The 25,840-nt window shown below is 40.6% G+C and overlaps 1 protein-coding gene across 26 annotated transcripts in view; it reads right to left on the bottom strand.

Annotated features, from left to right (window-relative positions):
* Positions 1 to 25,840, bottom strand: part of KALRN (kalirin RhoGEF kinase) — a 688,751-nt gene that overhangs the window by 407,075 nt on the left and 255,836 nt on the right. For all 26 annotated transcript variants that reach the window (XM_031009044.3, XM_031009045.3, XM_031009050.3 and 23 more), the window contains exon 6: positions 17,683 to 17,805. In XM_031009044.3, coding sequence (XP_030864904.1) covers positions 17,683 to 17,805 — 123 coding nt within the window. The remainder of the gene's footprint in view (positions 1 to 17,682; positions 17,806 to 25,840) is intronic.

Genomic DNA, 25,840 nt, shown 5'->3' with positions numbered 1-25,840 from the left:
TGCAGAAAGTGGAGCAGCACAGGCAAAGGCCGTGAGGCAGGAATGTCTTTGGTGGGTCAAGAAACAGCAAGAATCTCAGGATGACCGGGACAAATGAACAAGTTGTAGAGGCTGAGATGTGAAAAGTAAGTGGGGTTCAGTCTATTGGAGCCCAGTAAGCCATCGTAAGGGACTTCGGCTTTCATTATGAGGAAAGGAAGACATGAAGGTATTTTAAGCAGAGGGGTGGCAAGATGTAACGGACCTCACCTTTAGGCAGGATCACTCAGGCTGTGGGTCAAGAATGGACTGCTGGGGAGCAAAGGTGGAGGCAGAGAGACCAGGTAGGAGCTACTACAGCAGTCCAGGCAGAAGCTGATGTCAGCTTGGATCAAGGGGGTAACCATGGAGGCGGCAATAAGAGGCCAGATTCTGGATATATTTTGAGATTAGAGCTGAAAGGACTTGCGGAAGACAGTCCTTTAGCTTTTCCTCATTTCCGGGCCTCTGGTTGTGTAAGGAACTGTGACTTCTGCTTTTTGTGCTGCTCCCTTCCCATCCGCCCGTCTCGTCCTGACCTCTCACACCTCTTCAGTTTCCTGACTTGCAAACATCTCACCTGTAATGTCTGTAATCAGTCTCTGTCCTTCATCTGGTACTCCTAGCTGGCTACCATGCTGTCCCCAAATGGCACTGTCACTGCTTATTATCGACACTTCATATTTGTGTTCTGCTTTACAGTTCAAGACTTCTCATGTGCATAACTCATCTGACATACTAGGTTTCACTGACCATTTCATGCCTTTCATTCAACTCTAGGAGACCACAAAGAAAGGCATAAGTCAGCTTTGGCTGAATTTCAGACAAATTAACTGCTTAGCAAATGCAGACCTGACAGAGAACAAGTAGTGGCCATAGATGAGTATGTATAAGTGGGTGGGTCAACTGAGCTACAGGTCTCGGGGGCAAACACCAAGAGGATACAGCAAATAGCCTGGGTTATGGAACATGCTGACAAAGGACCTCAGAGAGCAGTGGACGGAAGCCAGAAAAGAAGGCCCCAGGATCGTGGGTAGAGAACCAGGAGTGAGGGAGAAAAGGAGGGAGATCTGGGGTCTGAAGGGGATAAGCAATAAAGAGAGATGGTTGAGCCAGGCAGTGCCAACCATGAGTCAGAAACCTGAGTCATCAGCCAAGTCCTGCTGGTTAGCTCAGAGGAGCCTTGCAGAAGGGACCCAGGCCATGTGTGCACTAGAGCAAAACTGAGAAGGCTGCCTAAACCAAGGAGCTTCCCTGTGCTTCCTGTTTGAATAGGAACCAATCCCCAAACATGGCTGATTAGAGATGGGGGGTAGAAGCAAATGGGACATCTGGAAAGGTTGGGATGGGGAACAAGGAGTAGGGATTAAAACACAGGCACTCTTTCTCCCTGAAGACTCTTGAAGTCGGAGAAATGTCCTCATCTTCTCCTGTAGTTTAGATACTTGACTCTCCAAACCTCATGTTGAAATGTGATCTCCAATGTTGGAGGTAGGGCCTAGTGGGACTTGTTTGGGGCAGGGGGACAGATCCCTTATGAATAGCTCCTCCTCAAGGTAATGAGTGTGTTCTCACTCTGTTAGTTCCCACAAAAGCTGGTTGTTAAAAGAACCTGGGCTGGGCATGGTGGCTCACATCTGTAATTCCAACACTTTGGGAGGCCAAGGTGGATCACTTGAGGCCAGGAGTTTGAGACCAACCTGGGCAACATAGTGAGACCCTGTATCTACAAAAAATTAAAAAATTAGCCAGCATGGTGGCATACACCTGTAGTCCCAGCTACTTGAGAGGCTGAGGCAGGAGGACTGCTTGAGCCCTGGAGGTTGAGGCTGCAGTGAGCCACAATCCTGCCACTGCATGCCAGCCTAGGAGACAGAACCAGATCCTTTCTCTCATGCCATGTGACCTCTACATGCCAGTGCCTTTCATCTTCCTGTATGAGTGGAAGAAATCTAAGGCCCTCACCAGAAGCAGATGCTGGCACCATGCTCCTTGAATGACCTGTAGAACTGTGAGCCAGACAAACCTCTTTATAAATTACCCAGACTCAGGTATTCTTTTTTTTTTAATATACTTTAAGTTCCAGGGTATATGTGCACAACGTGTGGGTTTGTTACATATGTGTACATGTGCCATGTTGGTGTGCTGAACCCATTAACTCGTCCTTTACATTAGGTATATCTCCTAATGCTATCCCTCCCCTCTCCCCCCACCCCACAACAGGCCCCTGTGTGTGATGTTCCCCAACCTATGTCCAAGTGTTCTCATTGTTCAATTCCCACCTATGAATGAGAACATGCGGTGTTTGGTTTTCTGTCGTTGCAATAGTTTGCTCAGAATGATGGTTTCCAGCTTCAACCATGTCCCTATAAAGGACATGAACTCATCCTTTTTTATGGCTGCCTAGTATTCCATGGTGTATATGTGCCACATTTTCTTAATCCAGTCTATCATTGATGGACATTTGGGTTAGTTCCAAGTCTTTGCTATGGTGAATAGTGCCGCAATAAACATACGTGTGCATGTGTCTTTATAGCAGCATGATTTATAATCCTTTGGGTATTCTAGTTCAGCCATTGTGGAAGACAGGGTGGCGATTCCTCAAGGATCTAGAACTAGAAATACCATTTGACCCAGCCATCCTATGACTCAGGTATTCTCTTATAGCAACACAAATGAACTGACACCCTCCAAGTCCACAGGCTAATTATTTGATAACTTTAGAGTTTGACCTCAGGGCTAATGTCAATTGGCTTATTTCCTTCACCCTGAACCAGTAGTGATTTTCAACTTGGTTCTCAGCCTGGTACAGATTTCCTGAGTCACCACAGTACGGTTAAATCAGAATCTAGAGTAGAACCCATATGTGGTATTTCTGGCATTTTTAAAAAGCTTCCCAGGTGACTCCAGCGGGCAGTCAGAGTGCAGGACTGCTACCTTAGAGACAAGCACTAGCTTCACCAGAGTTGAATTCAAAGCACACCCTTCTCTCCTTTGGGTCTAGTTTAATGCTGACAATGGTGCCAAGAGCAAGGGTCATAAATTAATCCTGAGCAGATCAGAAAATAAAATCTAATGCTCCTACTGAGTCAGAAGAAAAGGGAAATTCCATCCACCAGGCTGTCTGTGGAGATACAAACACTGTATCCTGTTCAACTTGATTGATAAGAACAGGTCTGGCTGGGTATACATGCAGTACTTTGCAATCACAGGTTCCCTAAAGGCCTGCCTTAGGAACTGCAGTGTTAACAGCGACCACTGGATCATATTTATTTTTGTCAGGGGGTGGGGGTTTGCTTTTTAGTGGCTTTGCTTCTGTCTTTAGGATGAGAATCCCAGAAACAAAGATGTTTGGGATCAGTGGAACTTGAAAGATCATGCAGTCTGGTAGTTCCTGGATGTTAGTGTGTATCGCCTGGGGACACTGTAAGCATGTCCATCCCTGAAGAAAATCAGTGCCCTCATTCACCTTCTAATTGGTGGTTGTTCAGCTTCTGCTGGAGCCATGCCTTATTGGGCTCCCTCAAAAATAAAGGCCCTACCTTCCTAGTTCTGCATCCTTGATGCTCAAATAGTGTTCAGGGTTGGTGACAGACACTGTGAAATGCTTAACATCATAGTTCATTCAACAAGTATTTATTTAGGCACCTACTAACTGCCAGGCATTGTTATAATTTCTACAGCTGTGAATAAAACAGACAAAGCTCTGCCTTTAGGAGTTTATACTCTAGTGGGCAAAATTCTCTTTGCGTTAGGTACATGAATTTGGGAATGACTAAATTTCAAGCTCCTTGAAGATAGCTTTGTGTCTCGTGAACCTTGCTGTTCTCAGTGTTTAGTAAAAGACACAGACAGCAAAAGTTTGTTGAATGCACAAATGAGTGAATACCGTGTGGTACACACAGATCCTCTTACTTCAGCTTCCCTAACACCACCAGGGTTGGTGTCCACACTCTGTCATGGCCATTCCCTTTAATGTTTAGGAAGGTTATATTTTCAAGCAAGTAAAGACCCACTTGCAAAATACTCACTCTTCAGTTGTCTTCTTTTCTTTTTTTTCAACATACCATACAATTTTTCCATTTAAAGTGTATAATTCAGACTGGGCGCAGTGGCTCACACCTGTGATCCCAGCATTTTGGGAGGCCAAGGCAGGTGGATCATCTGAGGTCAGGAGTTCAAGACCAGCCTGGCCAACATGGCGAAACCCCATCTCTACTAAAAATACAAAAATTAGCCGGGCATGGTGGCGGGTGCCTGTAATCCCAGCTACTCAGGAGGCTGAGGCGTAAGAATCACTTGAACCCGGGAGGCAGAGGTTGCAGTGAGCCGAGATCGCCCCACTGCATTCTGGCCTGGGCAACAAGAGTGAAATTCTGTCTAAATGAAATGAAATGAAATGGAATGAAATAAAATAAAAAGTGCATAATTCAATGGTTTTTAGTATATTAGTATTTAGTATATAGAAATGTACAACCAACATCACAATCAATTTTAGAACATTTTCATTGTCTCAAAAAGAAACTCTGTACCTATTAGATATAACTCTCTTATACCCCTTCCATTCTAACTCTAAGCAACAACTAATCTACTTTCTTCTTTAAAGGTTTGCCTATTCTGGGCTTTTCAAATAAATGAAACCAAATAATAAGTGGTATTTGGTTACTAGCTTCTTTCACTTAGCAAAATGTTTTCAAGGTCCATCCATGTTGTAACACATGTCAGCATGTCATTCCTTTTTATGGCCAAATAAATATAAGTCCATTATATGAAGTACTACATTTTGTCTATCCATTCATCAGTTTATGGAAACTTGGGTAGTTTCCACCTTTTGATTATTATACATAATGTTGCTGCAAACATTTGTGTACAATGTATGGACATTTTATGTAGACATATGTTTACATTTCTCTTGAGTATATACCTAAGAATTGAATTACTAGGTCATATGGCAACTCTATGTTTAACTATTTGAGGAACTGTCAGACTGTATTCCAAAGTAGTTATACCATTTTACACGCCTGCGGCCATGTGTGAGCATTCTGACTTCTCCATATCCTTGCTAACATTTGTTATTATCAGAGTTTTTCTTTTCTTTTTTTTTTGGAGTCTTGCTCTGTTGCCTAGGCTGGAGTGCAGAGTGGTGCAATCTCGGCTCACTGCAACCTCTGCCTCCTGAGTTCAAGCGATTCTCCTGCTTCGCCCTCCCCAGTAGCTGGGACTACAGGCGTGCCCCACCATGCCCAGTTAGTTTTTTACCTATTTTTAGTAGAGACCAGGTTTTGCCGTGTTGGCCAGGCTGGTCTCGAACTCCTGACCTCCAGTGATCCACCTGCCTCGGCCTCCCAAAGTGCTGGGATTATAGGCGTGAGCCACTGCGCCTGTCCAGAGTTTTTGATTATAGCCAATCTAGTGCATTCTAGTGGGGAAGAAGTAGTATCCAGCCTGGGTGACACAGCAAGACTCCATCTCAAAAAAAAAAAAAAAAAAAAAGAAGTAGTATCTCATTGTGGTTTTGATTTACATTTCCCTGATGACTAATTATGTCAAGCATCTTTTCATGTGCTTATGACCATCTGTATATATTATTGAAGAAATGTCTATTTAAATCCTTTGCACATTTTAATTGGGTTGTCTTTTTATTATTGAGTTGTAAGAGTTCTTTATAGATTGCAGATATAACTCCCTTATCAGATAAATGATTTGCAAATATTTTCTCCTATTTTGTGGTTTTTCTTTTCATTTCTTGACTGTCATTTTTGATGCACAAAATTTTTTGTTTTGATGATGTCCAACTTATCCATTTTTAATTTAGTGTAAGGTAAGGGTCCAACATCATTCTTTTGCTTATGACTATCCAGTTGTCCCAGCACCATTTGTTGAAAAGACAGTTCTTTCCCCATAAAATGATATTGGCACTCTTGTCCAAAATATGTTGACCACAGACACATGGGTTTATCTATGAACTCATAATTCTATTCCATTGATCTATATGTCTGTCCTTATGCCAGTATCACATTGTCTTAATTACTTTTGCTTTGTATTAAGTTTTGAAATTGGATAGTATGAGTCTTCCAACTTTGTTCTCTTTCAACATTATTTTGGCTATTCTGCATCTCCTAAAATTCCACATGAATTTTAGAATCAGTTTGTCAATTTCTACAAAGAATCCAGTTGAGATCCTGATAGAGATATACTGGATTTATAGATCAAAGATTTGAGGAGTATTGCCATCCTAACAATATTAAGTCTTCTAATCAATGAACATGAGATTTTTTTTCATTTATTTGTATCTTTAATTTCTTTCAACAATGCTTTATAGTTCTCAGAGTATAAGTTTTACACTTTTTTCATTAAATTTATTCCCAAGCATTTTATTCTTTTTTATGCTATTATAAATGGAATTTTTTTCCTATTTCCATTTTCAAATTATTCATTTTAAGTGCATGGAAAGACAATTAATTTTTGTTTATTCATTTTGTATCCTGTAACCTTGTTGAACTTATTTACTAGCTCTAATAGTTTTTTACTGAATATTTTGGGATTTTTCATATACATGGTTGTATCATCTGAAAATATAGTTTTACTTCTTTCCAATTTGGATGACTCTTATTTCTTTTTCCAGAATAATTGCCCTGAATAGACCCTCCAATATTGAATGGAAGGGGCAAGAGTGTCGTTGTCTTGTTCTTGATCTTAAGCGGGGAAGTATCCAGTATACTATTAAGTATAACAATAGCTGTGAATTTTTGTAGATGCCCTTTTTCAGGTTGAGGAAGTTATCTTCTATTCCTAGTTTGTTGAGTATTTTTATTATGAATAGGTGTTGGATTTTGTCAAATGCTTTTTCTGGGTCTATTGAGATGATCACATGATTTTTGTTTTTTTTTTTCCTACTGAAGTTAAACCAAGCTCACAATTCTGGGATGACTCCCACTTGGTCATGGTGTGTAATTCTTTCTATATCTTGCTGGATTTTGTTTCTTTTTGTTTGTTTTAAAGACGGGGTCTTGCTCTGTCCCCAGGCTGGAGTGCAATGACACGATTATAACTCATTAAAGCCATAAAACTCCTGGAGTCAAATAACTCTCCTGCCTCAGCCTCACAAGTAGCTGGGACTATTCGTGAGCACCACCATGTCTGGCTAATTGGATTTGGTTTGATAGTATTTTGTTGGAAATTTTTGCATCCATATTTATAAGAGATATTGGTCTGTAGTTTTCTTGTGTGACAGATTTATCTGGATTTGGTATCAGGGTAATACTGGCCTCGTAAGCTGGGACATGTTCCCTCATCTTTTTTTTTTTTAATATAAGCTTACAAAAAATGAGTATTAATTCTTCTTTAAATGTTTGGTAGAATTCAGTGATGAAGCCTTCTGGGCCTGGGCTTTTCTTTGAGAATATTTCTTTGATTACTAATTCAATCTCTTCACTTGCTATTGGTCTATTCAGATTATCTATTTCTTCTTGAATCAGTATCAGTTGTTACTATCTTTCTATGAATTTGTCCATTTCATTTATTATCTAATTTATTGGCTTGCAATTATTTATAGCATCTCTTTATAATACTATTTTCTCGTAAGGTAAGTAATAAAAGTAATAATATCCCCTCTTTCACTTCTGAGTCTAGTAATTTTTTTCATTGGTTGTTCTAGGTAAAGGTTTGTAAATTTGGTTGACCTTTTCAATAAACCAGCTTTTGGTTTCATTAAATTTCTCTATTGTTTTCCTATTCTCTAGTTAATTTCTACTCTAATCTTTATTATTTCCTTTCTTCTGCTTGCTTTAGGTTTCGTTTGCTCTTCTTTTTCCAGTGTTTTAAAGTGGAAGTTTAGGTTATTGAGAACTTTGTTTTAGCTTTTTTAAGATAGGCATTACAACTATATGTTCTCTCTAAGCACAACTTTAGCTGTATCACATAAGTTGTGGTATGATGTGTCAAAAATCTCATTCATCTAAAATTAGTTTCCAATTCTCCTTTTTATTTTGTCTCTTAGCTATTGGATATTCAGGAAGATGTTATTTAATTTCCACATATTCGTGAATTTCTGAAGTTCTTTCTGTTACCGATTTCTAATTTCATTCCATTGTGATGGGGTAAATATCTGGCATTCTTTCTATCCTTTTTTATTTCATGAGGTTTGTTTTTTGGCCTAGGATATGGTCTATTATGGACAATGTTTCATGTCCTGGAGAAGATTATATAGTCTGCTATTGTTGGATGGAGTGTTCTATAGATGTCTGTTGGTTCAATTTGGCTTATAGTCTTCTATTTCTTTGTTTAGGTATTCTATTTCCTTCTGCTAATTTGTTCCATCCATTATTAAAAGGGGGTATTGAAGTCTCCAATTAATACACTTGAATTGTATATTTCTTCCTTCATTTCTGTCAGTTTTTGCTTTGTGTATTTTGGTACTTTTTTGTTAGGTGTATATGTGCTTATAGTTGTTACATCTTCCTGATAGAGTGACATTCTTCTTCTTTAAAAAGTTGCTTTTTATCTTTAGTAACTTCTTGCTGTTCTTTTAAAATGCACTTAAGAATCTGTTATTAATATAGTCACTTGGCTATTCTTCTGATTGCTGTTTGCATAATACATGTTTTTCTATCCTTTTACTTTCCATCTATTTATATCTTTGAATCCAAAATGTGCCTCCTGTATACAGCAATTAGATTGGGTCTTATATTTTTTAAAAATGTTTTTTGACAGTGTTACTAACTGGATCTTGGTTTTTAAATCCAGTCTGACAATTTCTACCTTTGATTGGATTATTGAAACCTTTCACATTTAATGTCATTATTAATAGAGTTTATGTCTGCCATTTGACTTTTTTCTATATGTTATATGTCTTTTTTATACTTCTATTACCCTGTACTGCTTTTTTTGCATAAGTGAGTATTTTGTAGTGTAGCATCTTGGTATCTTTACTGATTGATTTTTTTCACTATATTTTGGGAGTTATTTTCCTAGCTATTGTTCTAGGGCTTACCATATACACCTTATCAGAATCAGCTTCTACTGTACATTAACTTAATTCCAGTGAGACATAAAAATATTACTCCTATAGAGCTTTATTCCCTTTCCTCACATTTTGTCATATTTTATACATATTACATTTATAAATGTTACAAACCAAACATTAGATTGTTATAAGTATCACTTTCTGTAATTTTATGTCTTTTATAGAAGCTGAGACAAAAAAGGAGGATTACTATATATTTATAGCTTTTTTCATATTAGTCTTATTTATCATTTCTGAATCACTGTATTTGTTTCTGTGGATTCAGGTTATCATCTGGACTAATTTCCTTAGCCTACTACAAATTTTCTCCTACCAACCTCCTTTGTGCTATCACTGGAAAACATATTACATTTTTATGTTATAGGCCCAACAATATATTATGTACATATTATTTTATATGATTGCTTTTGAAATCAATTAAGAGAAAAAAGGAGAAGAAATGTGTGTTTATACTGTCTTTTATAGTCACATAATTACCTTTATCAGTGTTCTTTGTCTTTTGGTGTAGATTCAAATTACCATCAAGGGTCACTTGCTTTTAGCTTGAAAAACTTCCTTTATTATTTCTTATAAGGTGCATCTGCTAGAAACAAATTTTCTCAGATTTTGTTTATCTCAGAATAGTTTTATTTCGCCTTGATTTTTGAATGATAGTTTTGTTGGATATAGTATTCTTGGTTAACAGTTGTTTCCTTTGAGCACTTTTTAATATGTTGTCCTACTTCCTTTGGACCTCCATTGTTTCTGATGAGAAATCAGCTTTTAATCTTCTTGAGGTTCCCTTGTAACAGAGAAGTCATTTTCCTCTTGCTATTTTTAAGGTTTTCCTTGTCTTTGGCTTTCAGTATTTTGCCATAATGTGTCTGCTTGTGGATCTTCTTGAATTTATCCTACTTGGAGTTTCTTGAGCATCCTGGCCATAAATATTTTAAAATAAACTTTGAAAGATTTCAGCCACTATTTCATCTAATAATTTAATAATTTTTTATGTTTCTTCCTCTCTCTCCTCTCCTTATGGTACTGCCATTATGCATAGCAGTTGGTGCACTTAATGGTGTCTCATGTTTTCCTGAAGCTCTGTACATTTGTCCTCATTCTTTTTTCTCTCTGTTCTTCATATTGCATAATTTCTATTAGTTTATCTTCAAGATTGTTAATTCTGTTTTTTCTTGTCAGTTCAGATCTACATTGAGCCTCTCTAAAAAATTTTTGTCTCAGTTATTGTATTTTTCAGCTCCATATTTCCTTTAAAAAAAAAAAAGCCTCTCAGCCTGAGCAACATGGCAAAATCCCATATTTACAAAAAATAGAAAAATCAGCTAGGCATGGTGGCATGCACCTGTAGTTCCAGCTACTCAGGTGGCTGAGGTGGGAGGACTGCTTGAGCCTAGGAGGTTAAGGCTGCAGTGAGCCATGATTGTCCCACTGCACTTCAGCCTGGGTGATAGAGCAAGACCCTATTTCAAAATAAATAATAATAATAATAATGTCTTTACTGATATTCTGTGTTTGATGGGGACATTGTAATTATGCTTTAATTCTTCAACTATGGTTTGTTTTTTGAACATATCTATAATAGCAATTTTAAAGTCTTTGTAAAATCTGACATCTGGTTGCTCTCACAGGTGATTTCTATCGACTGTTTTTTATTTTTTTTCTAGTGCATATTTTTAATCCTTTTTTTCCTGGTCATACTTTCCTGTTTCTTTGCATGTGTCATAATTTTTTTGTTGAAAATTGGACATTTTAGGTCATATAGCAGCAACTCTGGGTACTGGTCTCCCACTTCTTTTGGAGCTTGTTGTTGTTATTCGCTTATTTGTTTAGTGACTGGATTATTGAAATCTATTCCCACTCCCCGACAGCTCCACAGTAAGAAGACTCCAATGTTGCTCCCAGGGGGAGTACAGCATTGGATAGGCTCACAGGCACCCTGCAATGACAGTGGCTTTGGCAGTGCTCTGATTTTCTTTCCCTGACCACACCCAGCTGGTACCAGATCTTGTACCAGGTTTGATTTTTCCTTGGTGCTGTCAACGGAATTTAATTCCATTAATTGCAAGCTGATTGCTCTATTGTTTTCAACAATGTACTGGGGCATAAGTGGTTCCACAGATATATGCAATTAAATTTGGGTCTCTTTGAAGAGATAGTTCCTGAAGTCAATGCTTGAAATTTGTTCTGGCCCCAGGAGATCTCTTTCCCTGATTCTCTCTGGCAAACTAACCTGCCTGAAATGCTGCCTATGTCGCCAATGGATCTACCAATCTTCTAATTTGCTTTCACCAGAACCTCCCTAAGAGCATTTTTGGAAGTGGCTTAAACTTTTCCATCCTCTGTTGCACATGAAATCAGTTCCTTTGGGGAAAGATTTAGAGTTCTTTTTTTACAGTTTGTTTCTACCCCAAGCAAAATCTCTGAGCTGCAGCTCTAGAGCTGGGGTTGGGGACAATGGTGTGCTTTCCTGAATGACACCCCCACTTTAGGAGCTCAATGCTCAGTGGAGTGAGATGAATAGCCTCAGGTCTTCTTGGCTTATCTCTCCCAACATGGAAATTCTGCCTAAGGGTGATTGGGGCCCTGGCACACATTGCACAGCCACTGTTCTAAGAATGAGGGCTGGGTAGAAGGGAGTCTCCATCTCCGGGGGACATTCACCCAGAACTTGGCTTCAGCAACACGTAGTTTGGGGCAGGATAAGAAATGTCCCACCTGGGAAGATACTCCTTCAACTGGGAACTAGGGTGGAGGGTAAAGGAACCCTGTGTTCTTGGTTGATGCTTTCTGGAGTGGAGTTTCAAACTTACTGAGTTGGGAGGGAAAAAGAAGAGAGTGGGTCTTGGTTCAAATACCACAGACTCACTGTTCTTATTGAATTTTAGTGTATGTTCTTGAATAAACGTTTTTCATTTGCTGTATGCATTTTGGACCATTTCCGATACTTTAAATGCTTGTTTTAAAATTTTTCACTAGTTTCAATGGATAACAGGTTTGCAGAGTTCTTCACACTGTCATGCTGGAAGTGAACTGTCCTTCAGAATGTATAATGTTTTCTTTTAGAAAGTGATTATTTAATACATATAGATCTTCATAGAAAAATAGTTTTCTGATTTAACGTGCATATAGATCACTTTGGGAACTTGTTTACAATCCTGGGGTCCTACTCCCAGAGATTATGATTTTCCAGAACCAGGATGGTAATCAAAAAGAAATCTGCATGTTTAGCAAGCTCCCTATGTGATTCTTTGAGAAAAAATTATACTAAAAAGACTAATGCTTACTGGATAAGATAGAACTCTTCTTCTTCATTTTTTTAAAACAAGTTCTATGTCTACTAAGGGGCTTTGCAGCTATGGCAGTGTCAAACACTGGCTACTTAAACATTACAATAGTGTATGTGTGTGTGTGTGTGCTTGTTTACAACAAAATCTAGAAATTCTGACATTCTAAAAAGTGCTGCCTGTTTGGAGATGGGAAGTGCCACAGAATCATGGTTTAGGGCTGCCAAGAATCAAAGATGACAGAGGGCTTGGGGCAAGGTTTCTCAGATTAGGGTTGGGAGATTAGAGTTGGGAGACCACCTGACTGCCTCAGAATCTTGATTTTTCTCATACCAGATCTGATTTTTCCTTGGTGCTGTCATTTGTAACCTTCCCTCAAAACAAAGAGAGAACACACTGTAGTTTTTTTTCTGCAACTGGTCTGATTTGCACACCATCAAGTGGCAATATGTGCCTTTGGCGAGCAAATTAGTGGGATTAAAACAGCTATCAAGCATGCTGCAGCAGAAAGGATTCCTCCCGCCCAGCTGCACATTGTTATCACTACTGTGAATCCTCACAGTCATAATAGAAAATGAATATCATTTCATATTTTAAAACTCTAGACAGAAGCCATTAGCAATTTATTTTTCCCAAAGAACCAGCTAATTAAAATTGTAAATAAGATTGTGTTATGTTTGCATGTACTCCTGCGAGTCGCATGAAGAACCAGAACATAGATGGTTAGATGACTGTTCTGTGCGTATTACCACCCAACTTCACTTCCATCTGCCCATACTCCCATCAGAGTAGAAGGCCACAATCAGGGGAAGGAAAATTTATGCAAAAGGCTTCCACAACAGAATGCAGAATTAAACAAGAGGAAGGCCCCAGAGAGCTCAGGAAAGCTGGTTGTCTGAGGCACTGTAAGAAGCAACAGAAAATTTTCCTACTGGGTTTAGTAGGTGGGTTGCTGTTATTATTACTATTAATTGAAGATCAAAAGAACTGGGTTTCCCAGTGGGAAATTCAAAAACACATGTTATGACAAAAAATCTAAAGATCAGCCAATTTTAACTTTTTTCATTTTATTTATGTACCATATTTAGTAGGATATCACTCCCACACTCTTGGTATGTTAATAATTGATGGCCTCTCCTGGTACCAATTCATAGATAAAATTTAGAAAATTTCTGATTTTTCTTCTGTGATTTAATGATATGCAATTATTTCTTTTTATTACAGACTGAATTGCAGAGCCCCAAAATTTATATGTTGAAGTTCTAACCCCCAAGTACCATTAAAAAGTGACTGCATGTGAAGATAGGGTGTTTAAATGGGTAATTAAGTTAAAATGAGGCCATTAGGGTGGGATCTAATCCAGTCTGAGTGGTATCTTTACATAAAAAGAGGAGGTTAAGACATACAGAGAGATACCAGGGGTGTGTGCTCACAGAGAAAAGGCCACGTGGCAGCACAGTGAGAAGGTAGCCATCTGCCAGCCAAGAAGAGAGGCCTCAAGAGAAACTAAACCTGCCATCACCTTGATCTTGAACTTTTAGATTCCAGAACTGTGAGTAAACAAATTTCTGTTGTTCAAGCCACCCAGTCCATGACATTGTTATGGCAGCCCTAGCAAATTAATACTCTCAGTAATGGTCACCTTTGCTGGAATTCGGTCTTCAACCAATGTATAAACACTTGACATGTGAAAATAAAACAGAACAGGTAAGTTATTAGTTGATTATTTTCATTGACAAAATGATATACCTAGGACTTCTTTAAATTATAAGTTCTTTGGTACATTATAGAGTTACTTCAATTCACAGGCCATTAATTTCTATCAATGAATGAACAATCAACATTAAGTCAATGCAGATTGTTGATTGAAAAATGTACCTGACCTGACCACCCCCTCATCTAAATTGAGTCCTTTTCTTAAACTCTGTCCTAACATCCCTTACTCTTCCAACATAAGACTTATTAGTTTGTAATTATATATTTATTTGTGAGATTATATACTTAACATCTATCTCTCTGCTGGACTCTCCATGAGACATAATCATCTCTGTCTTGTTCACCACTATATGCTCAGTATCCAATGCAATGTCTGATCTTTAATTATATGTTAAATGAGTGAATAAAGAAGTGATAAGGTTCTTAGAACCTTAAGTTGGGGAGGTTGATTGACAGGTTTTAGGATTCCCCTGAATCTCCGGAAACTGTCTTTAAAAATGTGTTTATGCATACATTTCTCTGAAGAGAGGATTCACAACCTTCATTTGATTTCAAAGGGATCTGTGAACTACCTGAAACATAAGGAACCATTGGCCTATTTCCGTGTGGTAAAATAAGATTCAATACCAAAAGACTTACCTGAGGCCTAAAACAAAGTATGCTATATTTACATTTACATGAATGGATGTGTGGGTGTATGTATATGTATATGTGTGTGTGTATAATTTCCAAGAACAGAAACGCTGCAGTGAATCTACAGAACAATCCACATTCCCACTTCCCCTGAGTAACTGATCATTCCTGTAGTCACTGAGTTCGAGCAGTAGCCACTTGCATACATGTGTTTCTTGGCAGCAACATCCATCACTAAGGCCAGAGAAAAGGAATCTGTAATTCCCTCTTTTCACCTGCTTGGGATGCTGACCTCCCTCTTTGCAGGAAGTTTCTTTTAATAACAAACCTTAAACCTCCCATTTAACAAAGGCACCAGGCCATGTTTATCAAGCACAGGCGCGCAGGCAATTTGATCCAAAAACCCTGGAATTTCCCTTCCCTTACCCTGAAGCCAGAGAGGAGATCCAGCCTAATCAGGCCAAGAAAGCCTCTGAGTGCTGTGTGCATTCACAGTGAGGGAGGCTACAAGATTGGCTGGGACACACTAATTGGCTGTTGTATACTAAATCTCTTCTCTTCTCTCTCCAGCTCCAGAAGATACTTCCCTTCAGTAAATTTCCTCCCTTATTTTTGTCCTAAAAAATGGAGACTTCAACAGTAAATCTGTCTGAAGAAAGGTTTTTGATGTGCTGTTAACTCTCAGTTATCCACACTAGCAGAGAAGAGCAGTTAATTCAAAGATAATTACGGATAATTCAAAACCAAAGGCTCTTTTGATTTAACTTTGCAGTTCACTGTTTCTAGGGGCTTGGTGGTGGATTTACCTCCCTAATTATGGTTGTCTTTGTTTCTTATTAAAATGAGTTTGTCTGCCTTAGGGCCAGGCTGTTGGGTAATGTGAAAATTCTGGCACAGAATTTGTAAAACTCACCAGGGAAAATCCACAAGGCACACAAATAATCAGACTTGACTAGATTTGAGTTCACGTTCTTAATCACCTGTTACCAATTGCTTTGCTGCTCTACACTAAAGGGAGACAGAAATGAGAAATATCTACAGGAGACCAGTGGGAAGAAAATGAGTCTTTACATTGAGATGAAGACACAAGACTGTGTTGTGGCCAAGACTGATAACACAATCAGTGTTGATGATTTCCCTGCCTGGTCTCATAACCTTCATTTCTTCAGCCAGAGTGATCTTTCTATGCAAGTCTCATGATGTTCACCTCTACCTAACATCTTTCAGTGTGCTAGTCATTAGAGCTGTTCACAACCATCCTGCGCTCTCCTTCCCAGCACGTGATAGGACTGCACAATGTCCCCAGCCACTTCAAATTGGATGTGGTTCTGTGACTGGTGTTGGCCAATGGAATGTGAGCAAATGTGTCACTTCTAGTTGGAAGGTTTCAGAGCCAGCATGTGTCCAGCATGTGTCCTCGGGTACATGCTTTGCCTGGCAAGACTGACAGCATCTGAGCTGGCAGATCTGAGCTGGTGACTATACCATCAGCCCAGGTCTCTCTGGGTGGCTATGATAAGCAGAGCTCCTACAAGCTAGGGATGGGTGTGTGGTAGGAACAATAAACAAACCTCTGTTGTTTTCAGCCACTGACATTTTAAGGTTCTTAGTTAACTCAGCATATCTCTATCACTGCACATATCAAGCTGCACCATGATTATCTACTTTTCTTTCTCTAGCTAGACAGTGAACAACTTGAGGCCAGAATTATTTAATTAAAAGTAATGGCAAAAGCGCAATTACTTTTGCACCAACCTAAAATATTTCTTCTCCAGTGTGTTAACTCTAGTGCATAGCATATTTAAAAGAGCCTCGTAGACAATGAAATTCTCTTCCTTCTTGGCCTCTGTGATTCACCTTGTTTCTGTTTTTCTAACACTTGCCCCACTCCCAACATCACCAGCTACAATGATAAGCTGTCTTTGTTTTTCAGATATATGAGGAATGGTGGAGCTATTCTTCTGGACCAATAATTCAAGTAGAAAGAGCTGGTGGAGGAGATAGGCATTCTTAGGCTGCAGGAGTTTGAAATACAATGGCTTCAAGGAGCAGACACAATTTTGAAATAAAATCTTGGGGTAGCCACGCAGGAAAACAAAAATATATCCCGAAGTGTTAGGTTTATGAGGGATAAGAGTGGTCATCTGGAGTGAACTCCTCCATCCTTATCATTATCATAACACCAGCATTTACTGATGACTTACTATGTGCCAGGCACCGTTCTCATTGTTTTACAGTTAACACATTAAATCCTTACAACAACCTTATATGGTAGCTATTATTATTTCCATTTTATACATAAGGAAACTGAAGCATAGAGAGGTAAAGTAGTTCTATCTGGCCAAACGGTTAGCAAACATCCCTCTCTGAGTGTTCAGCATCTGCCTGAACACTGCTCATCATGGAGAGCTCACTGTCTCCCACTGCATCCCACCCCACCTCCTGCTCCAAGCCACATCCTGCCTCCCCCTCAAACTGCCATCCCCTGAACATTTCTGCCTTCTAAACAAACATAGAGCAATTCTACCCTTTTCTCTTTAAGGCAGCCCTTTAAATATTCGAAGGCAGAAATCACATGTCCCTTAGGGTTTCTCTTCCCCAGTCTAAACAGCCCCGGGTCACTCAACCATTTCCAACGTGCCACAGCTTGAGGCCCCTCACCATCCCCGATCAGTGACTCACACATGCTGGGGACCAAAAAACGTTGGCTAAGTCAGTGAAGTGGAACTGGTGGAACTCGCCCTTCTAGACTTGAGCTGAGCCAATGTCTCCTACAACCCGGGACACATTCTTTCACTGTGTAAAGCAGGATCTGGAGGCATAATCTGCTGCAGGAACAGCTGGCTGGCCACATGCCCTGCACTCATCCCCATTCCAACAAATGGAACACCAAAGGGTCAGCATGTCCACAGTTCTTCCTCGGGTGGAAAGTCTGTTTCTGTCCCTCCTCCCACTTCTCCCCACTCTCCCACTCCCAGAGGCAGTGCTGAGAACAGCCCCTCAGCTCACCATGGAGTTCATGGCAAAGTGATTGTGCTGCGTCTGGAGGTCAAGGGCGTACTGGTAGCTGACTCCGATCTCCGTGTGGCTCTGGAGGAATAACTCCTTGTTGTGGCTTATCCAGTCAAACATCTAGAGAGGACAAGAAGGCACAGCATAATCAGAATGGTCATGGGTCGAATAGGGCAAAACTTTCAGAGCTAGTGGAAGGGGAAAAAGCTCTCCTGCTGGTGCTCAGTGAGAACCAGTTATTGTTCTGAGTCTCGGGGTCTTAATGGGGTGGGCCACAGCCTGATTTCTCAGGAGAGCCCTCACTTTTAGCGTAAGAACCCACCAGCAGCCGCTGTGTTGCATTACAGAGCCTAAGGGAAAAAGAGAAAATGAGTGAGATAATCGGGAGATGGGAGAGGAAGCTGTTTACCATTACCAGCATGCTTGCTTTAGGGACAGGTGCTGAGGAGACAAGCTGGGAGGCTTAATGCATCTCCTGCCGCACTAGTAGAAGAGAGAAATCTTTGAAGGAAGCAACAGGGACATCCTTACTCGCCTCTGCCCCCCTTATACACTGCCCAGCCACACACAATGTTGAATTGATTCTGAAGTGAATCAGCTTTTCTCATAACTCTACAGCCTCACAATTCCTGGGTTTCTGCTATAACCCACTGGGAAGCAGAAGATGAGGGTTTTAAGCATAGTATAAGTACCACCTGGTGCTAGCACAGTGGGCATTAAGCCATCTTCCTCCTCCTAGCTCCATACCCTGGTTTTCACTTAGGTATCCAGCCCTCTTCCAGGCAGCCCACATACTTCAATGGGAGCTGACCAGAACCCCTGGCTCTTTGGGACACCAGACCTAAGCCAACCAGTGCATGACATTTCCCAACCAATGGGATTGTCTCATATATAAGAATGTGATCCAATTTAGTACAATAAAACGTGAGGGAAGTTTGCTAGAAACTTCTAGGAAAACAGAATCCTAGTTATTTAGTTATGGCTTCTCTTCTTCCAGTATTGTTGTATGTGGCTCTGACCTCAAATTGCTGCAGCCATTCTTCTGGCAGCCTGAGGGTGAAGCCAATGGGTAGAGAAAGGGTGGAGCCAAGACAACCGCAGGAAGCAGGCAGAGCCCTGGCTGAGCATTGTCTGGTTTCCACTTTGTCTCTGGACTTCCTTGGACCTGAGCCAATAAATCCTCTTTATTATTAAAGCCAGTTTAAGTTGGACTTTCTGTAATATTCTGTCCAGAGCAGAAAATTCTACTATTTTCTCAAGGCAGCCCTTTAAATATTTGAAGATAGCCATCATATGTCCCTTACAGTTTCTCTTCCCCAAGGGGATGCGGACTGGAAGGGAAGAGAAAAATGGTTAGGAGGCTGCTACAGAAATCCTGATGAGGGTGAGGACCTGGAAACTCAACCATTTCCAATGTGCCACAGCTCGAGGCTCCTCATCATCTCAGCTCAGTGAGTCACACATGCTGGGGACCAAAAAACAATGGCTAAGTCAGCAAAAGCCAAGAAAGGTGTGAAAGAGTACATTTGGAGAAGAGAACTGCACTACTTAAGCCTCACACTCCATTTGGGGTGGACTAAAGGCCACAGCCCAGTTGCAAAGTGAAGCAGGAAACAGCTGAGAACAGAAACAGGCTAAGAAGTGGCCATGATTGCACCAGCTTTCCGGAGCCAGAACTGCAGCCTTATCCAATTATGTCCCTTGAACAGAAGAGTGAGTTACTACTTCAGTTACATTCAACCAGTATTTATGGGACACCTGCTATGTGCTAGGGACTGCTGGAGGTGACATGAGGCAAAAATGACTAAAATATGGTTCTTGAGTATTAGTGGCTTAAAGGCTAATGTGGAAAGTTGACGTGGACTCAGATACAACTTTATTATAATCTGGCACACAATGTGATTAAAATTACAACTCAAAAAAACATCTACTGATAAGATAGAGGTGAATATTGGCTGTTGAGGGAGCACAGAAGAGGCCACCTCACCTATCCTTGAGGAGTGAGATGGGGAAGAGCAGAGAAGGCTTCTCAGAGGAGGTGACACCTGAGTCAAGCCTTGATTCAGATAGGAATCAGCCAGATGAAGGCCAGTGGGATGCATGCTCAGGCAAAGCGACAGAACTGGGACAGCCCACTGTGTCGAGGGCAATGAAGGGTCCTCAGCTGTGTTTCTGGAGCCTGACATCAAGGAGGAAGTGTGGCTGGGGAGGCAGATGGGACAGACTGACCACAAAGAGCCTTGCACACAGGCTTCAGGAAACCTGGACCACACATTGTCGGCTGCCAGGTGCTGGTGGGAGGTTTTAAGCTGGGTAGTGAAGTGTGAAGTGAGCTTTGATGGCAGTGAGGGATGTGGACTGGAAGGGAAGAGAAAATGGCTAGAAGGCTGCTACTGAAATCCTGACGAGGGCGAGGACCCGGAGTCCTGGATTACGGGAGTGGCAGTAGAGTCTGAGAAATTGGCAGATTTGAGAGCTACTGGGAGCAGGATTGGGGACTTGGTTGTTTAGAGAGGAGAAGGTGGGGAAGAGCTAGAGAGAACAGCCAGGCTCCTGGCATGGCACCCTGAGTCCTGGTAATAAAAAGTACCACCACAGATGCTGCCTAAAGAAGAAGGTAAGAAGCTTGGGTGGGAAATTGTATGTTCCATTTTAGATGTGCTGAGTTTGGGAGGCCTATGAGAGTTTCAAGGGGAGGTATCCAGTAGGCAGTTAGATTTGTGTCTAAAGGTCAGGAGAGAGACATCAGGGCTGTAACAACTCACACTTAAGTATAAAAACATCACCTTCCAAAGGCAAACGTGCATGATTTGGAGATTATTCTCCCTTTTGAATTACACTTCCATCTACTTACACCAACAGTAAAGAAAGGACGAAAGGACCATTCTTTACTTCTGAGTGTCAGAGAATTTATTTCAGGCTGGGGCTCCTGTAGAGGTTGGGTCGATATTTGTGCTGTGTGCACTATCCTGGGCCCTCCAGCCTCAGCTACCCTCACATCACAGGCATTTGTTCAGGGCTTTTATTTTTTCTTCTTTAATTATTATTAAGGACAAGAAGGAAAAGAAGACAGGAATTTAGAGGACTCTCATTCTATAATTTTTATCTTTAGAATTCTGCCTCCCAGCCCTATTTTAAAATAATTTCTCATTTCTTTTCCTTATTGACAAAAGAATCAATAAAGTTAATGAAAGTCTGAAATGCCTGAAGTCCTTAGAACTTGTGATGAAAAGCGCTCACTCCATACTCTTTCTTGGATGTTTCAGTGGCCGATTAGTGACCTTCCCTGTATGTTATGTTAAATGGTCACTTAGATATGCAAATAAGCAGATGAGTTATGTGCTGGCACCAGAATGATTAGATTGCTAGGCACCAGATCCCTCAACCACAGAGTAGGGAAAGCTGAACACAGGCCAATTAGGGTGGAAAGCAATATAAAAATGAGTTAAAGACAGGTGAGAGTTGAGAGTGCTGAAGGAACTGTGCACCTTGCTGAATCAGCTTCTTACAAAATGAGGTCTGCGCCCATGCCATCCCAACTGATTTTGCCTCCTACATTTGGAGCATACAAGCTTGTCACTGGGGTCTGGGACATTCTGGAAAAGTTTAGCTTTCACTGGAGGTGGTGCTCCAAAGAGGTGATACACATCTCAGTAGAGAGAAAAAGACCTGCTCTGGGGATTAGATGGTCTCATGTGATGTCAGGAACCAGGGTTTCCTAAGGGACAATCACAAGTCTTCTCTGGACCTAAACTTGCTGCCTACTTGCATATAATCCTCACCCCTGCAAGGCTGGCTGTCTGCAAGGGTCATAGTCGTCTCTGTTGCATTCAGTGGAACTGGTGGCAGAGGCAGAATGTGTGCATACATGAATGCATGCGTGTGCATGTATACATACAGTCAAGTGAGATGAAGACTACACCAGTTCCAGGCCCAGCTCTGTCACTAACTCCACATGAGACTGTGGAAAAGTCACTTCATTTCTGATCTTCTCCTCATTTGAAGAGATAGTGATTTGCAGAATGGAGGTAAGCATCCTGGTTTATAATGCGCACAATTTGGAAATGTATAGAATGCATTTTTTCCACCCAAAATAAAAAATAGTTTTGTTGATTCTCCTGGATCAGAAGATATATTCATTGCTACAACTTACATTTCTATCTTTTTGAATAAAATAATGTCAGTGAGAAAAATGGCATTGTTTTATAGCCAGAGAAGCTTCTGGATTTGGTGGTGGGTGCCTGTAATCCCAGCTACTTGGGAGGCTGAGGCAGGAGAATCACTTGAACCCGGGAGGCGGAGGTTGCAGTGAGCCGAGATCATGCCACTGTACTCTAGCCCAGGCAACAGTGCGAGACTCCATCTCAAAAAAAAAAAAAAAAAAAAAGAAGAGAATCTTCTTAGTCTCAGCCCTGACAATTGTGTGATGCTTTAGAGTTCAAAATGTCCACTCACCCTTCATCATTACATTGCATCCATAAAACAATCCCACAAGGTGCTATGATCAGGCCCACTTCACAGGCAGGAAAACAGGTTCCGGGAAGTAAAGTCAAGGTGTAGATTTAATTCATTCTACCCAAGGCTACATTCACTGAGTGCCCATTGAGCCATGCCTTGGGGACACCGCCCTGCCTCCCACTCATATGGCTGTAAGACTTTCTCTGCTTGAGCTCCCCAGGGCAGTTATCCCTAAAAGTTAGCTGAAAGGGCAGCTGTAGATGTCCGTGTAATAATCTCTTCAGAACCTGAATGATCTCTTACCCCAGATGGTATTCCATCTGGGGTAAGGTGCTATTCCTCAGTGGGAACACTTCCCTGTCAATATATAGCCTGCTCCTCCTTCTCTACCTCCTCTTTCTTCTTCTCTTCCTCCACTGCCTGCCCCACCAAGATGGAGTGCCAGGTGTCTGGAGACGGCTGATTCAAATAGCTCTAGTTCTCTCAATACTCACTGAATGGATGAATGAATGAATGAATACTATGAGTTGGTCATAGGTTATTCGGTTGCTAGTCTCCAGATAAGTGGACTCTTTCTAAGCTCCCTTCCAGCTAGGACATTTTAAACTAAAAATATCTCCAAAGTGCCTTCAAACTTGTCTTTGTTTTTTGAGAAGCCACAAATGGTGAGTTCAGCAAAGTGTAATATAACAAAAAAAAATTCTACAAAGAGGAAAGTTCATGTCTAAATAATGAAATTGTATCTCTTTGAATTTAACATAGTTTAGTCTCATTAAGAAGATAGATGTTACATGTAAGTCATTTGGGTTTTTTTTTTTCCTTTTCTTTTGGGGTTTTGTTTTTAACCAAGCTAAGTAATTTTTTTTTCTGCTGGCTAAAATCCAGTGAAAATATACAAATCTAGTTCTTAATACAGTAAATGTTAAATGAATCTATTTAAATGCAAATTAGGAAAACAAACAGAAACCTTTTTCTCCTTTCAATAATAGGAATAGCTAAAATGTTATTATTGTTCTTTTTTTAAGAAGCATAAATTATTTCATAGGACAAGTATATTAAGAATCTTATGTTTATTTTCCTTCATTTGCCAAATTTAGCAATAGCATCTGATTTAGAGTTTTAACTTTCAAACCACCTTATTATCTATTGTTAGTATTTTATACTCTAATTATAGATTACATTGGTATTAAATATGTTCATATTCAGCTTTGATGAGCTGATTAAGAGGACACAAGACAACCAATGGCTTTTCTTTGCCTAAATATGTGCATCCCAATATCAATCATGTTCACTATACCCTGTGTACACTACAGTGGTGCATCCATAAAAGCTTGTGCCCTAGAGAGAACTAACAACCTCCTTGCAGGTGAACCTGGTTACATCTGGGAAACTAGCCGCCCAGTCAATTCCAAAATAAAATTTTATGGTGTTAGAGAGCAAGGAACAGAATTCAAATCAGTACAGACTCTGCTGTATAAACTTTGACAAGTTTTATCATTGGTCTGAAATTCAGTTCCTTATCTGTAAAATGTGGGTAACAATTTAAACTACTTAAACCTTAGGGTATCAGGGAGAGTCAAATAAAATGATGGCTATGAAAATGCTTTGTTAAGTGCTACATATATGATAGATTTTGAAATCTGCATATGAGCATATATTCTATTGCACATATTTCCCAAATGTTTTCATTATAGTAAAAAACAGATGAAAGGTATGAATTTAAGATTGCAGTAAATGGGGAATCACACCTGCAGCTCATATGCAAACACATCCACCGCCCACCCACCTAGACATGCACCCCCAGAGTGACCGCAGGGCACCGCACAGACACAGCCCAAAGGTGCCTGTCCATCCTCCCACCACCTCCACCTTCACGCACTCAGAGACCCAGACACCCTCTCGGGGCTCTGCCTGAGGGCACTGGTGCCTTCCTGCTGTCCCTGGGTGGCCTGACCAGGGAATCTTACTTCCTCTTGGCTTGCTTCCAGACTCTCCCTTCCCCACCCTCTCTGCTACACCTCAACTCTCACTATTAGAGACTCAGTCCCTTTGGCTCTTAACAGTTTTTCACTCAGGCGAGATGCCTATTAAAATGCAATTTTTCATGCAATCCCTCCTGGAATTAGCTTATCCTGAATATAGAAACAGTTTAGTAAGAGGGCAAGGTCCTTTGTGAACATGGCCCAGGGATGAGATCCTACAAAGTGGCAGAGAGGTCCTAGAGAGAAGGAGAGAAGCCCTAAAATAGACGTGAGAATCAAAGGCAAAATCTCCCCACTTTATAATTTTGCTTTCATGGAACTTGGACTGACCCAGGACACATTTTCTTGTGCAAATAGGGCAACACACAGACCTCATAAAGGACCCCAAAATGTGGAGTTATCTCCAGGTTCCAAGAATTCCTTACTGAAAGAATGTGACACCTCACCTCTTTCGTATCCTGCAAACCCTGCAGACCACAGGGTATTTAGGTTCTGAAGAGATCATTACACGGACATCTACAGACGGGGGAGGCAGCTGGGATATGGGCCTGAGAGGCTGTAGGTGTAATAAATATCTCTTGAAGTTCTGCTTGTTTCCTTCGTGTTTTTGGCATGTCAGTTGGCATACTTTTATATATTGTGTAAAAGAGAAGCCATTTTTGTCTTTTGTCATAAATCCAGTCTGCTCAAGGAAGGACAGCACAGCCTGGTTACCTGGGAGACACTTTCACTGTATCCTCAGTAACTGGCCAGGATGCCAAACATCTCATGGACCAGGCCATGTCTCTGACCTGTAAACATGCTACGGATCCCCTAACTCATTTCTTACACCTTCCATACCCAAATTCCTTAAATCTCAAATCCCATGTCTAACACCCTTACATGTTCCTCACAGTCTAGAACAGGTCGGATTTCTCTGTAAAATAGCCAAATATCCCACTACGAGCCAAGGGTTAACAAAACCCTTTCCCCTCTTACATGGTAATTTGACCTTCAGTTAACATCCAAGTTCAGCTTCCCTGAAAACAGATAAAAGATGGTATGTGCCAACATGTTGCTAAATCATGTTTCTTATGGTAAAAAAAAATCCCCTGCTTCACAAATTTCATCTTGATTGGGAGGAACTGTAAGTGAACTACAAATACCTGATGGGTACACCATACCTTGGACATCCCTGAGGTGGTAATTTTTATAACTGCAATGTTCATTGCAGAAACTCTGGAAGCTGTGCCAACGGAGTTGTTACCAAACATACTGGTTCCCATGGGGCATGGAGTTTATAAGCCATGGCAGCTCCTGCAGCTGCCCAATGCAGATCTTACCTCCTTGCACCTAAGCCGATGGCTGAGCTGAACTGCTGCAAGCACTGCTCTGCTGGCAAGCTGTGGTTCCCATCTTCTATCATTCTCAGTAGATCAGTACCCAAGATGGCCCATGGTAGTCTCATAAATCTGAGTGTTTAGTGGGACCTAAGAAGACTCCCTGGTAGGTGTTGTGCTCATATTTTAGAGCCAAACTATACCTACAACAGTATAAACCTCTTGTCTTCTTTTTCTTCCTCTTCCCTTCTCTCCATAACAATTTATCTCCATGATATGTTAATGTTATCTCCATAACATCAATGATGATGACGGTTATGACAATTCCAACAACTAAGATTTGTTAAATGCTCACTATGTGACAGGTACTGTACTAAGCACTTTATATATATTAAC

This window comes from Gorilla gorilla, chromosome 2 (assembly GCF_029281585.2).
Source record: "Gorilla gorilla gorilla isolate KB3781 chromosome 2, NHGRI_mGorGor1-v2.1_pri, whole genome shotgun sequence".
NCBI classification, from domain to species: domain Eukaryota; kingdom Metazoa; phylum Chordata; class Mammalia; order Primates; family Hominidae; genus Gorilla; species Gorilla gorilla.
The sequence above is the reverse complement of the archived record's forward strand: the minus strand, read 5'-3'. Positions and strand labels throughout refer to the sequence as shown.